Below are 13,451 nucleotides of genomic sequence, written 5' to 3' on the forward strand. Positions count from 1 at the left end.
TTTGAAACTATAAAACGCTGGCCTCAAAGTCACTCATGTATATGAAAAATAACTAGACCCAAAATGATCTTTCTTCTATCAGTGCCAAAATTAAAATTAAAAGCAACAAAGGATATACATGTAGGAATGTTTTAAAATGTTTTCACATAATTTGCCCCCTTCCCTCCCCTATAGCATATAGCCATGATTTCCTCATTGCTCTCTTTTTAAAGCTCTTATATTCTCTTACTTTTCTTACATAGATTTCAGGATTCTTTGAAATTGAAAATAAAGACATTAAGGGTAGGAAATAAAAGCACCAAGCTATAGTATTTCAAAACAAAATAGCCCCAAAGGTACTTCATCTATGTAACATTGTAACTACCAAAATACAATATTCAAAATTTCTCGTTCTTTTGTTCTGCATTTGATGATTTCAGTAAACTGCTACCTTCCAGTGTCAGAAAATCTTACAAAGCCAAAAGCTTGCATGTCTTTCTTGCAAAAATAGTGTACAAAACATCCAATAGCTCACACAACAAAATACAGGTCACATTAAACTATGATTCCTATACATATAATACCTGTTCAGTCATTCATCTAGAAAAGCAAAAATATTTGGACTCCTATGTATGCATTTTTGCTGTTACTGGTATTGATATGTGTGCATGTACTTGCGATTTCTTATTTGCTACTTTTTTTTGGAAAGCATCATCTCCTAAAAACATTTGTTACATTGTCCATAGTATTAATCTATTTAGTAGAAGTCTTATCTTTATACAAGTGCTTATAAAGTCGTGAAAGAATAGATATTTGAGTAGTGATATATACATCAGAAAACAGTGATCAGCAGAAAGATTACAAAGCAAGGCAGCGCAAAATGTACATTCTTATAGCTGAGTATTAACATATGACCATAACCAAGACCAAGTAAATGTTTCGTTAAGTGCTTATGAGTTAAAGAAACATCACAAGAAAGAGACAGAAATAAATTGTGCATTGTAACAACTAGTATCAAAGCATACATGTATTATTGTACATACATAATAAGCAAAGAGACAGCCAAAAAGGTAGAATAGAAGTTAACTATCCTTCTTTCTTGTTTTCAAATGCAAAGAGCGCAATAGAATGTACAAAATACAATCATCCTCTAGATATGTTTGCTTGTGCCTGCAGACAATTTGAAGTCATTGACAGGAATAATATGAAAAATATCTTTTTTTCATATAAATGTTGTCACCTATTCAAGAAGATGATACCTTTCTTCTTCTGAGCCCTTTTCCTTTTTTAAACTCTTCTTTTTTAAACTCTTCTTTTTTTAAACTCTTCTCTACAATTGTACAAAGATAGTTCATTTATTGAATGAAGTTTGAACTTTCAAATCCAACACAAGAGAGTACAAGTTGACAAGCTGTCATCCATACCTAGGTACTAAAACATTTTCTTGTGTTGGATCCAAATGTTCAATCATGTTTTGTTACAATGAGTGAGTGGATGTACAAACATTATGGTGGCTTATTTAGTGATTGGAGGGAAGTTTTTGCACCGTTTCAAACTTGCAGTTGAAACAATTTTGTTGTGCTTGAATTTGTGATGGAGAGATCACTTAAAAAAACAAAAACACACCATGTGTTTTGTATCTTTGCTCTTACTCCAGATGCTGACAATGTTGTAAAAAGATATAGGAGTGGGAAAAATACTCTAGAGAAGTACAAAAAGAGTGAGAAAGCTGTTTTTAAGCTAACACATAGAAGCAGTCATGGGTTCCAGTTGACTGCAGGCCATATCTTTCGTCTCCAAAGTGTTTTGTATCTTTGTTCTTACTCCAGATGTTGACAATGTTGTAGAAAGATGTTGGAGAGGGAAAAATACTTTAGAGAAGTACAAAAGAGTGAGAAAGCTTTCTTCAGCCTAACACATAGAAGCAGTCATGGGTTCAAGCTGACTACAGGCCAGCATGAGGATATCTTTTTTCTCTTTCGGGAAGCGTAGCTCCCTCCCGGCCGCGCGGCAGCTTTCCAGTTCCTGCTCGGCCATGGCGAGTTCCCGCGAGATGACGCTGGGAGTCTCCTGCTCGCGGGAAATCCAGTCCAGCGCCATCTGGCTTCTCATGTCATCGTCCAGCGTGCGGTTGGAGTAGTGCGCAAGCACCTCCTGTTGGTCGTGGGATGAACTGCAGTTAGTGTCTTTCACATTTAATACAGGAAATCAGAGACTTTATACAATAAGACAGCAATCACTAGCTTCCTAAATTCCGCATGTCAATTTCTGACTCCCAACCAGATTCTATGACTTCCATTTACACAGAAGGCTATCTTTTGCCTGTCATTAGTCATTATTTTTCCATCCACCCATGTGCTATCAACCTTCTCTGTCTGGACAGATAGATACACATACAAGCCCACATCTCAGCCACCCAAAACAATACTTCCACACCAAGAAGTAAATGAACAACTACTGGGTATTTAAGGAAAAACATGTATGGAAAAAAACATACATTTCTTTGCAGATGCTTGCTCCAAAACTTGAATTAAGTGTTGTTGTTTTTTTTCAGTACATATGAGACGTAAACGGATTTTTTCCTGACCTGCCGTGTGCATGACCTCTCTCTCATGGCCTTCAGACTCCCGTTCCAGTGGAGAAGTTGGAAAACTGTCATCAACTCCTGTCATACAGCACAACATGGGGCATTAACACCATGGTTGGGAGGAGCAAGTCTAAATATCTTCAGGTAAATACAGATACAACTTCATCATACAAGGTAGGTTGACGGGTTTCTTATTGAAGCACATTTTCACAGCACTTAAAGTTCACAAATTATAGTTACTCAAATCAACCTGCTGGCCACTTTTTATTTCATTAAAGCATTTTAAAAACTTACGAAATGTAATAAGTCACCATCATTTTTTTAACACACATATTAAAAACGTTAAAAACTAGTGATTATGTTATCACAATACAATAACAGGAAAAAAAAGGCTAACTCAGGGCTCAAAATTAAAGGTGGTCCAATGGCCACTAACTTTAGGCTGGGACAACTAAAAAGACACTTTGGGACATCAGAATGTCAGCCCTTCTTTTGTTTATCAGACACACGTCCCGGCTTTTGGATCAGGAAAAGTCCCCCCCCCAAATTTCCTGTCTACTCTGCAATTATAGTGGGCCTAGGAGTGAACATAAGCAAAGTTGACTTCAAGATGAAGTCATACAATACTTCCCCAAAACAGGTTGTGACAGTTCATCCTCACTTCAGGACAATTGAAATTTATTCTTAGGACAGTGCTGGGACAATGGGAAGAAAGGTTAATTTCGAGGCCTGTAATTTGCACCTATCTGTCCCAAATGATACCATAAGAACTTATTGGAATATCCTTACCTGAAACTCCAGCATGCTCTTGCTCTTGTTGGACTCTAGCATGAACCTGAAGGCACCGATGCCAGTGTTGGGATTGTCAATCTCACCTGGAGCTCCCTGTTACAACACACACGAACACATCAGTCATTACATGTACAACTTCTAGAAATTTATTTATATATTTCATCTTAGAGACATCTTGGTACATTTTTGTCGCTCCTAAAGGTTCATGAGATGATTTCTAAGGAGGCCCTGTCAACAAAAACATAATATAAAGCGTAAAATCATATGGAAAAATTGTGCATAATAGAGTGGGAAAAATTATGTATATAATGTACATGTAGATTGTGAGATGTACACAGAAATTAACATAAGCTGAAAACATAATAAGGACAAATGATACAGTATAATCTATCTCTCACAAGTAGCAAATTAAAAAATCAAGTCATGTAATAATGTAGAACAATATTGATCATATTATGTATGACCCTTCCTGTGATAATAATGGTATTAATACTATTATTATAAACTATTGGATCTTATAAGAGAATGCCGAAGTGTGTCTAGACATATGTTAGCCAGATAACAGATGCATTCAAGCACTGCACAAATTTTACACTTGACATTTTCCTAAGTCTCAATGTATACGTCTGAACGGTAAACATGCTTTGAAGCAGAAAGCTTTCACACAAAAGATTTCTAGGTGACCTTCATGGCAGATTAAGTGAATCGTGCAAAGAGACCAAACCAGATTTCTTTTATGCAAATTACCTGCAAGCAACAGTTTGTAGCCAGTAATGCCCAAGTTAACCATAGCACGCTATAAACAATAGGTTGTGCTTATAAACCTGTTTTCCCCTCTGGTCTCTCAGTCACTGACAAAAGCTAGTGGATACTAGCTGAAACGTCTGACGTTTTCAAAATCATATCCAGTTGCTTGAGTAACTGCTTTTTGGCGTATCGTATTACCTGGATGTCTAACCTTCATCGACGCATAGCACGCTATCTTGCTATACTGTTCTAAAAGTCTGACACTCAGACTGGTAAGAATTAAGTATCAAACTGCAATTGATCTCAAGGTTATACCTACTGAAAAACTCTTCAACATATCTGTTCAGTGAAGTTATAATAAACCAAATGTGAAAAGTAATGTCATTGTGAACAGTAACTTTGACTAAAAATTGACTAAAAGGGATGGTAGTTATTGTTCGTTTATTTTGATAAAACTACTCGCTCGCTCCTTCACTCACTCACTCTCTCACTCACTCACTCACTCACTCACTCACTCACTCACTCACTCACTCACTCACTCACTCACTCACTCACTCACTCACTCACTCACTCACTATCCGGTTAGGATTTGTTGTTTCCAGTCTTCTGAGGGTTAGACGTACTTGTACAGCACTATTGCAGCTTGAAAAATTAAAGAAAATCAAAAAGCATAACATACCACCACGCAGTGGCTTTAGAATGATGCATATTTTCAACCCTTACCTTAAATGACTTTGCTGCGTCCCCAATGGCCTTCTCCACAAACTCGTCCGTGATTTTGCGGGAGGGATGTTCGTTAAAGACTGAGTTCATCAATGCAATCTTGGCTGCACTTCTCCTGGCTTCAGCTTTGGTGGGGCATTTCTGCGGAAAACAAAGATTTCGAGATAAAATTCTACTGTTGTACGATGTACATTTTATGCCAGAAAGACCTGGTTTTACTCTTGTAAGATCTAATTCTACTCTTAGATTTCTAGACTCTTCAGATTATCTAGACTCTAGATTCTTGTAAGATCTAATCTAATCGAAGATTCTTGTAAGTTGTAAAATCTAATTCTAGACTCTTGTAGTTCTAATCCTCCACTACCTGTAGATCTAGTTCTACTCTTGTAACTGTAAGATATATTTCTAAACTCTTGGAAGATATAATTCTACTCTTGTTGTAACATTTAATTCTCCTCCTATTGCAAGATTTTAAACCTAATGTTATAAGATTTATAACTAGACTCTTGTAAGATCTTACTCTACTCTTGTAAGATCTAATCTCTAATTTTAGATTCTTGTAAAATCTAATTCACTTGTAAGATGGTTTTGAGTACCAGACAGGTACAAATTGTACTGAAGAGAGAGCAAGGATACTTTTATACAAGTCTACAATCATCTTTAAAGTATGCTGCTTGTGTCTTTAATATTTAACTACCCTACATCTCTCTCCTTACCTGAAAACTTCCAAAACAGCTGCCCCCAGGCAGAGTGACGTAGCAGACGTAGGGTGGACTGGCCGATGGTTGGGACTCGTAAACAACAAGAGCTCCGTTCTTAAAATCTGCACCTCGTGATGACTTCATCTGCCAAAATTCCTGCAGCGCTTCCACTACATTCACTGGGGAAAAACAACATAAAAACAGACATTGAAAATCGATACAAACACTTGTAAAAACACTTCTTTGTGGGCAAAAGGCGTTAAAATAACTTTAAGATAGCTTCAAAGGATCAAAAATTAAGATCATATACAAAACACTTGAAACATGTATAACAGCAGTTTGTTTATGCTTCTTTCAGGGCAAATAGTTTAAAAAAAACTTATTAATATACTTAAGTATGCAAGTCATCTCCTGGTCTAAATCTGTTTTCCAAAAACTTTTGCTTCATATTATGATAAATTTAGCTAACTTAGTGCTTCATTCTGAAAGCTGCAACAATAAAAATGAAACCTTCCCCATAATACTTTTTTTATTCAAATTTCATTTGACTTCTATTACAAGACATCCAAACAAAACAGTCACAACACTGTTTACCAGAAGTTCCTTGTTGAAACATGGACACAGCATAATTACAGAAAATTAATGTTCTTTCTGACGCAGCAAGCATTTGACTAAATCAGGCAAGTTAGCACAGGGTTATTCTTCTATAAGCAAAGTATTTAACCGTGTTGCCGTATTGTTTTTTCAAGAGCAATAAATCTACTTGCTCATATTTACATTGTCCTTTGAAGTTGACACTCGAGGCTGTACATTGAACTTCTGCGTGGAGGAATGTGGCGATTCTAACGTCTTAAGGGCACAAAGTCCCCACAGCTGTTAGAGCTCCCATGGTGACAGAAACAGGAGGAATTCCTTAAACTTAAAGGAGTCTCAGAGTCTCAGACTGAGTGAGGGTAATGACTATAGACAGTAATCAGTGCTACTAATCACCTCCAGAAGGGAGGTTAGGTTTATTAATGCCAGTTTGTGTTTGTGTACAATCTAATTTTCATGAGTTCTAGCTAGTATATGGGGGCCCACATGCCCTTTTCCGTAGAGCATAATCGGCCATTTTAATTCTACGTAGAGCGTAGATGGACCGCTCTAATTCAACGTAGAGCGTAATTGGCGCATTTTGCGTAGAGCATATTCGACGTTACATTCCATGTAATGCGATGTAGCCACTTGGAAAGCATAATCGAGAGGTTTCTGAATTCAGCGTAGAGCGTTGTCGGGACCCCCCAAACAGGCCTTCGCATATGGGTATATCTTCTTGGAACTACATTATATTTTGTTTTCAAAATGCTTGTCTATTCACAATAATAGTATATTAAACGAATTGGTCTTGCCTTTTTTTGTATTACTGAATAATTGTGAGCTTTTACCTTATATGCTAGACCTACACCTGGACGGAATCACGTTGACAGACTTAATAGTCCGAAATAATTGAGTTGCTCATCCCAGCTTTACCTTTCTGTACACAAATCTTTGTTAAAATGGAAGATGAGAAACTTGAGACCGGCTTTGCAGGGGACTGTTTCAGCTACAGAAAATTTACACAAAAATAAACAGCCTCTTTCTCTCCAGCTGTCACAGTGCTCCACAAAGGCATGAAAGGGGCTTCCATGTTGTGCATACAGTCTACAGAATTAGGGACCTGGGAGACACGTACAGTGACGTACTGTATGTACTTGTAAAGATGTGGACGGAGATTAGAAAAGACAGGGCTAACAAGGAGGATTTGCCTGACTGCTAGGGTGCACCTGGACATTTACCTGTCCACGTAACAATGATTCATGAGAAAAGAAGTTAAAATGGTTCTTAATTATAGGCTGCAATGTGCCGTCACTGCTTGATAAATTTGTGGGCTTACATGGAATTTTGTATCACAACCCATGTAGTTAAGTCTTGATAACTTGGCAACAGATATTTGGCAAAGGAGTATTCTGCATCAGCACATAATTTATTCAGAAAGCCAGGATCCTTTTTCCTTGTGGACTGTAACATTTAACAGACCATGTAAAGTGGAAGAACAACAGAGATCCCCCGAGAGTACACAAATCAGACATGCTGACACAAGACTTCCTTGGGATTAGGGCATACCTGGTGCCTGCTTTCAGTCAGGCCTCATTAAGATTATAAGCAGCTCGTTTAAGATACCTACTTTTACTTTAAATTTTAGCAATATTTCAGGTTGTATGGTATTAGAAACAAGTCATTTATAGGCCATTTACTATAAATACAATGTATAATCAAGGACAACAGGTTTAATGACAAAAATGGAGCACTCAAAACAAAATGTAGGACCAGTTTTTGCAGTAAAGTGTTTTCAGAACAAGGTTATAATTATATAAATGGACACATCTGCAAAGGTCTACTAGTATTTACATTTCATGAGTACTACTAGTAATGACTTTGCTTCAAAGTATCTAAAGTAAATTCTACTTCACTACATAAACCAAAACAAGATTATTGTTGTATCTGGAGATCTCTCTACATGACTGAGCACAGACAATTGTACAAAACATCAGGGATTGGATACAGTTTCAGCCCCCTAGAGCTGAGAGGATGCTTGTCGCTTCCTGAAATCCTTTGAACAATAAGGGTCTGTTGGTTCCTATGTTAGAAATGCAGCTATGCACTTCAATACAGTACCAGCAGTTACAGTAAAATTACTATTGATATACATATAATATCAATAGTAATTTTATTATTAGGGATAAACCAGCTATTTTCTATTTTCTGTGAAAAAATGCTATTAGAATGTTACGAAACGGAAAATCTACCGGAATGTTCAAACACTATAATATTTCTGGTAGAATGTAACGTTAACATTCTTTGGTTGGCAGAAAAATACAGAATACTAGTATGTGCACAATGTAATCGAGCAAGGCAATTTGTGAAATTTGGGTCTTAATTACCCAGAACAATTAACCTTTACGACCTTGATGGACAGGAACACCAGACAACTGATGGACAAAGGAAACCATTGGTAAGAGCTGAGTGGCTTCTGGTATGCAGAAAAATCAAAGCCAGTCACACTCAATGAGGGGGAAGAAAAATACCTTTAGATATGTAAATGTCGGCATGAATTAAGCATACAGGTAGCTGTAAGGCATGTGATTATTTCGTACTTTAATTTTGTGTGTAGTTTGTACTATACTCTTTTAACTGAATACAGACTACTGAAACGTTCAAACATTATTCTAGATTTATCTTGCTACAAGCATATGTTTAAAATTAAATGCAACTGTCTGATAACTTTTGGTGGATTTTTGCCAAACAAAACATTTTCTCGTGAAAGAACCCCCTTCAAACTTTCCCCCGCAACTGGAGTGCTTGTGATAATCCTTACCAAATGGACAAGAGGACAAACATAACGATCGGTTGTGAAACGGGATAGCGTGTTCGTGCAAAAATCAACTGTTGTTTTTGTGTAGTTAGTTCTCTGCCCCCCTCCCCAACTCTACCAGTACCACCCCAAAAAAACACTCACCTCTTCCATAGCCGTGTGTGTGTTTAGCAAAACTGTTCACCACGGCATCGACGGCTTCTTTTAGCACAGATTTTGTGCGAACATCTGCTTGTGTGGGGTGAGATCGCGGTTGCTGCCCAGGCACGGTTCTAGGCGGAGCTCCAGGGACGGTCCTCGGCACTTGGTTGGACGGCTGCCCGCCGCTCGGTCCTTGGACAGGCCGGTAGTTGTGAACGTGCCCAGGCATTCCCTTGCCTTGATACGCCATACACGACTCCTACAACTCCCTCAGAATCTCCTCTGAATATTCTGAACGATAAAAGCGCCTTCAAATCACCAAAATGTGGTGATTTTGAAGAAGAAAAGCCCACTGCTTTTTTCCGGACTCTCGAATCCCCAGACCAAACATGTAACCCGAGAACGCTGAAAAGTTGACAATCCCGGCTGAGAGGTCAGAGGCCAATTTTGTATCCATCCGCAATGTCGTACAAAACATTGAATATTTCATAATTACGACAAAATATTTCACCTCAAATACCTTTATTGTATTCAAAATGTAAAATCCAAATTTTGAGGTGAAAAAACTGTGAAAAAACTGTGTGTTTTGTGGAGAAAAATTAGTTTTAAGGGGTTATATTTCTTGGTGCGGAGTGAGTCGGCCCGGAAGAAGAAGCGGTGAATGGTGGCAGGTGAGATGCTTTAGGTGAAAACAGAAACACACGGTACGGTGGGGAGGGGGGCACTGTCTAAACTTGAAATTATATAAAAGGAACACCTCTGATCGCTGTAATTATTGTAGCGTCTGATTCTAGAGGTGTGCCCTGAATTATGATTCAATGGTTGTGTATGGATTTTGTTATTTTCTCAGGGAATGTTGTTTTTATTTTCAGAGTTAGAGGGCGGGAAATTCAGTTCATATTTAATCCACACATAAGGATATACTATTACCATAACAGGTTATGTTATGAACAATCGCAGCAGAAGACTCTTAAGCACGTATTGATTTGTATATGTTTGATATTCCTGTTGTAAATTGATTACAAAGGTTCAGTATTTTCTGGCGAAAGTTTCCAAATATTTGCTACAATCACTGCTTCTGGATATTATGGGAAGATGTTTTGTAATGACTAATGGCCATGCTACCATGTTATTTGTGAAAAGTTAGTAATTATTTATATCACATCAATGGACTAGAGTTTTTGTATGGTAGCCAAAACCTCAGTGACGGCGTTTGTTTTGATCCAAGAGATTTAAGTCCGTATAACCTTGTTTGGATTAAGGAGTGTTTTGATAGAACTTAACATGAAAGTATGCATTTTTTACTAACATACAAACTTTATTTTACTTGCAGAACATGTGAATACAAACAAGTGACCAGTCTTTGCACTAATATTACCAACTGATTCAGAAGCAACTTGCAGACTGCAACGTCAACTGGGATTGTATACTGTTAACGTTAGTGTTACAGTTACAATGGCCCGGGTTCTTGGAGTTGGGACTGGTCTGTTCCTGCTAGCTGTCATCATTGTGCTGACGTTATTCCTGTGCATTGCCTTTACAAAGGCTGGAGGAGCTCTTAAGGTAGACAGTAGACAACTTTTTTCACCATGCACGATGCATCCATCCATCAATCAAATGACAGTTAAAAGATTAGGTGACAACACTCAGCCTAGGGTAGCATATGGGTTTAGGTTTTAAGGTCTGGTAACCAGGCTATATGGGTTTGGAAATACATGTAGGTGGGTACTATTGATTTGGGCCCCCTAGCAGATTTTCTTGGAACTGCAGGGGCATTTTGTTAGAAGCTTCAAAACGGGAAAACTGAAGAGGTTGAATAGATTTTTATGATTTTTGGTTTGTTGGTATTGTCTTTTTTTGCATTTGAAATTTGCAGCATTGTTACTGTTGATAAACACTATCTATAGAGATACAATAATGATATTTTTGTTTGTAAAAATGTAATGGTGCATACATCTTGTCCGTTTCAGAATGTGGCAGCTGGTATTGTTGCGCTTGCTGTCATTACGACAGTGATTCTTGTGGTACTGCCACGACAGCCAGAGACAGCGGCAGAACAAGCAACAGTCATAACAGGTAAAAAGGTTTAACCTGGTCCTCAGACATTCACAAGACAGCATACAGGTTTCACTGTTTTCTATAACATCAGTAGTAGTAGTAGCCAGGGTAGAAGCCGCCCTGCCGTAACCGCATACCGCTCCCTCCCCCCCTCAGTGATACCCCATTTAGGGGTGGTTAGAGGGTAGTGAAGAAGAAGAAGTAGTACTAGTAGTGCAAAAAAGCTGTGTGCTGCATACAGAAGTCTGGTAACCAGGCTAGATTTGACCAGGTTCTCTGTCTTAGCCTAGACTCTGGATCATAATCTTGTTAGCTGTAGTCTGCTTGAAACAGTTGAACACAATTGCAACTGTTGAGAGACTACATGTAAATGTAACATACAGGACTGGATTCCAGGCTATTCCTACCTCATTTGAAGAGTACCATATTCAAAGCTGTATAGAACAGTATATTCATGGTCTTGCAAAATTCCCTATTCTTATTTATAGAATAGTACCTTAATCTCCAAGCAGATGTTTGGGTGGCTGCAAAAGACAGTATCCAATTGGCCAGGCAGTATCCAGTAGCCAGACAGTATCCATTTGCCACCCAATGGATGGCTAATGGACACTCCTCTGGCCAATTGGATAATGTCTTGCCACCGTAGCATCTGCTTGGAGATTACAGTACCTTGCTTAGAACTACATGTATTTGAAGCTTCTTGCTTCTTGTTCAAGAACATTGACAACTGACATATAAAGCGAACAGTGTGTGAGTGATATTTGAGGTAAAATTTCATGTTTTTCAGATGACATGGTGATCCCGAGAACAGTGCTTCTAGTCTTCATGGTCATCTTTACTCTCCTGTCCCTGGTGTTTCTCGTCATCTTTGATTACGTGGAGCCCATCTACGCTAAGCCTATCAGGACTAGATAACAGCACTGAAAAACTCATTCCTTCAAACTAACCATCCACACAACTGTATCATCTTCAAATTTGTTGTTACAAGGATTTGGATAATGTTTGATATTTCAGACAACAGTGTAAAGAAAGATCTCGAGTTGCACAGTGGCAAACTTGTAGAAAAAGATCCCCAAGTATTAACACTATTAGTCAGTATAATGAGTTACCAGCAGTCACATAATGTGTTAGGCAAAGTTTAGGTCAAAGTTAGATCAGATACTGTAGATACAAGATTGTTTATATTTTCATGTAATCTGTGATTGAAGTTTTCATAATAATACAGTTTGTTGTTTGTGTTCAAAGATACAGATGTAGCACAAATCAGTGTTGATATTTTGATACAGGACTTGTATATAGTATTTCTGTATTGTATGTTATGCATGTTATGTTGTTTTTCAAAATACAAGTGTGTACATACTTGATATGCATCATGTAGTTTGCGTTATAATTTGTACAGTATCAATGGCTGCATTCTAGCAGATGGCAATATTATTTAGTACTTAGTACTAGAACTACTTACCAAAATCATTAGTCGACCTGCACCTCTACATGGGTACTGGTAATTGCCATGGCAACAGTTAAATGATTGACATTTGACAATGATGAATCACTTTAGCTGTATCTGTATAGCCAGTATAACCGCCCTTCAGCACAACACACCAGTAACTGATTACATTACACTGACTGACCAATGAGCTGGAAAAGAACTAATTTGTGCAAAAAGAAAGTCAAATTTGTTGAAAAATAATATGAAACACACTTTGATCAATGTTTTTACCATTTATACAGGAGAGAGAGGTTAGTGTCCTTTTGTTAACCAGGTCAGATGAACCCTCAGGGTTTTTACTTCAAATTTCTGAAGGCGACCAATTACCTTGCAGGGCGTATTTGAGAACAAACTATGACCCTTGACTTGTTGCCATTCTTGTTGGACAACGTCAATTTGTTCGTTGGCTTTCTGTGGCGAACAGACAAATGCAATGCAAGTTTTTTGAGGGAGGACAGCTAAGAAACACCTATACCATGGTGTGTGTACCATCTGAAAATGCAGTACACTAACTGAGCCACCTATGTAAGTACATGTTTATATACTGGTTTAACTACTGTGACATTGACAAGTTGTTCAAATACTTTTGCAAAATATAAAGCAGTTGTTGACCTCTTGCAGAGTATTCAAAGCTTGTAACATTTTTAAAGATCCTTACTTTGCACAAGACTTGGTCTTGTACATGTACATGTATGTGTTGTTACTGAATGTACTTTTCAGTGTAACTTTTCAGAGTACTTGCTTTATCTTTAATACAGGACCAGGGTTAAAATGTTCTACATGTATTTCCATTATAATGTATACAGTATCAATGACGCCCACCCAAAAAACAAAACCTGCTCC

At 37.8% G+C, this 13,451-nt stretch overlaps 2 protein-coding genes across 2 annotated transcripts; one reads left to right on the forward strand and one right to left on the reverse strand.

The window, feature by feature from the left end:
- Positions 1-1,604: 1,604 nt before the first annotated feature.
- On the reverse strand, positions 1,605-9,495 carry LOC109468738 (protein limb expression 1 homolog). The gene is made up of 6 exons (XM_019767066.1): positions 9,065-9,495; positions 5,545-5,708; positions 4,829-4,969; positions 3,356-3,451; positions 2,567-2,644; positions 1,605-2,133 (listed from the first exon to the last, which is right to left on the reverse strand). The coding sequence occupies exons 1-6, from the start codon at positions 9,309-9,311 to the stop codon at positions 1,891-1,893; spliced, it is 969 nt and encodes a 322-aa protein (XP_019622625.1). The 5' UTR covers positions 9,312-9,495; the 3' UTR covers positions 1,605-1,890.
- Positions 9,496-10,398: 903 nt separating this feature from the next.
- On the forward strand, positions 10,399-12,847 carry LOC109468750 (transmembrane protein 218-like). The gene is made up of 3 exons (XM_019767078.1): positions 10,399-10,624; positions 11,032-11,137; positions 11,907-12,847. Exons 1-3 carry the CDS (start codon positions 10,517-10,519, stop codon positions 12,032-12,034), a joined length of 342 nt encoding a protein of 113 aa, XP_019622637.1. The 5' UTR covers positions 10,399-10,516; the 3' UTR covers positions 12,035-12,847.
- Positions 12,848-13,451: the final 604 nt, after the last annotated feature.

Source organism: Branchiostoma belcheri, unplaced genomic scaffold (genome assembly GCF_001625305.1).
Source record: "Branchiostoma belcheri isolate BF01 breed outbred unplaced genomic scaffold, Haploidv18h27 scaffold2, whole genome shotgun sequence".
NCBI lineage: Eukaryota > Metazoa > Chordata > Leptocardii > Amphioxiformes > Branchiostomatidae > Branchiostoma > Branchiostoma belcheri.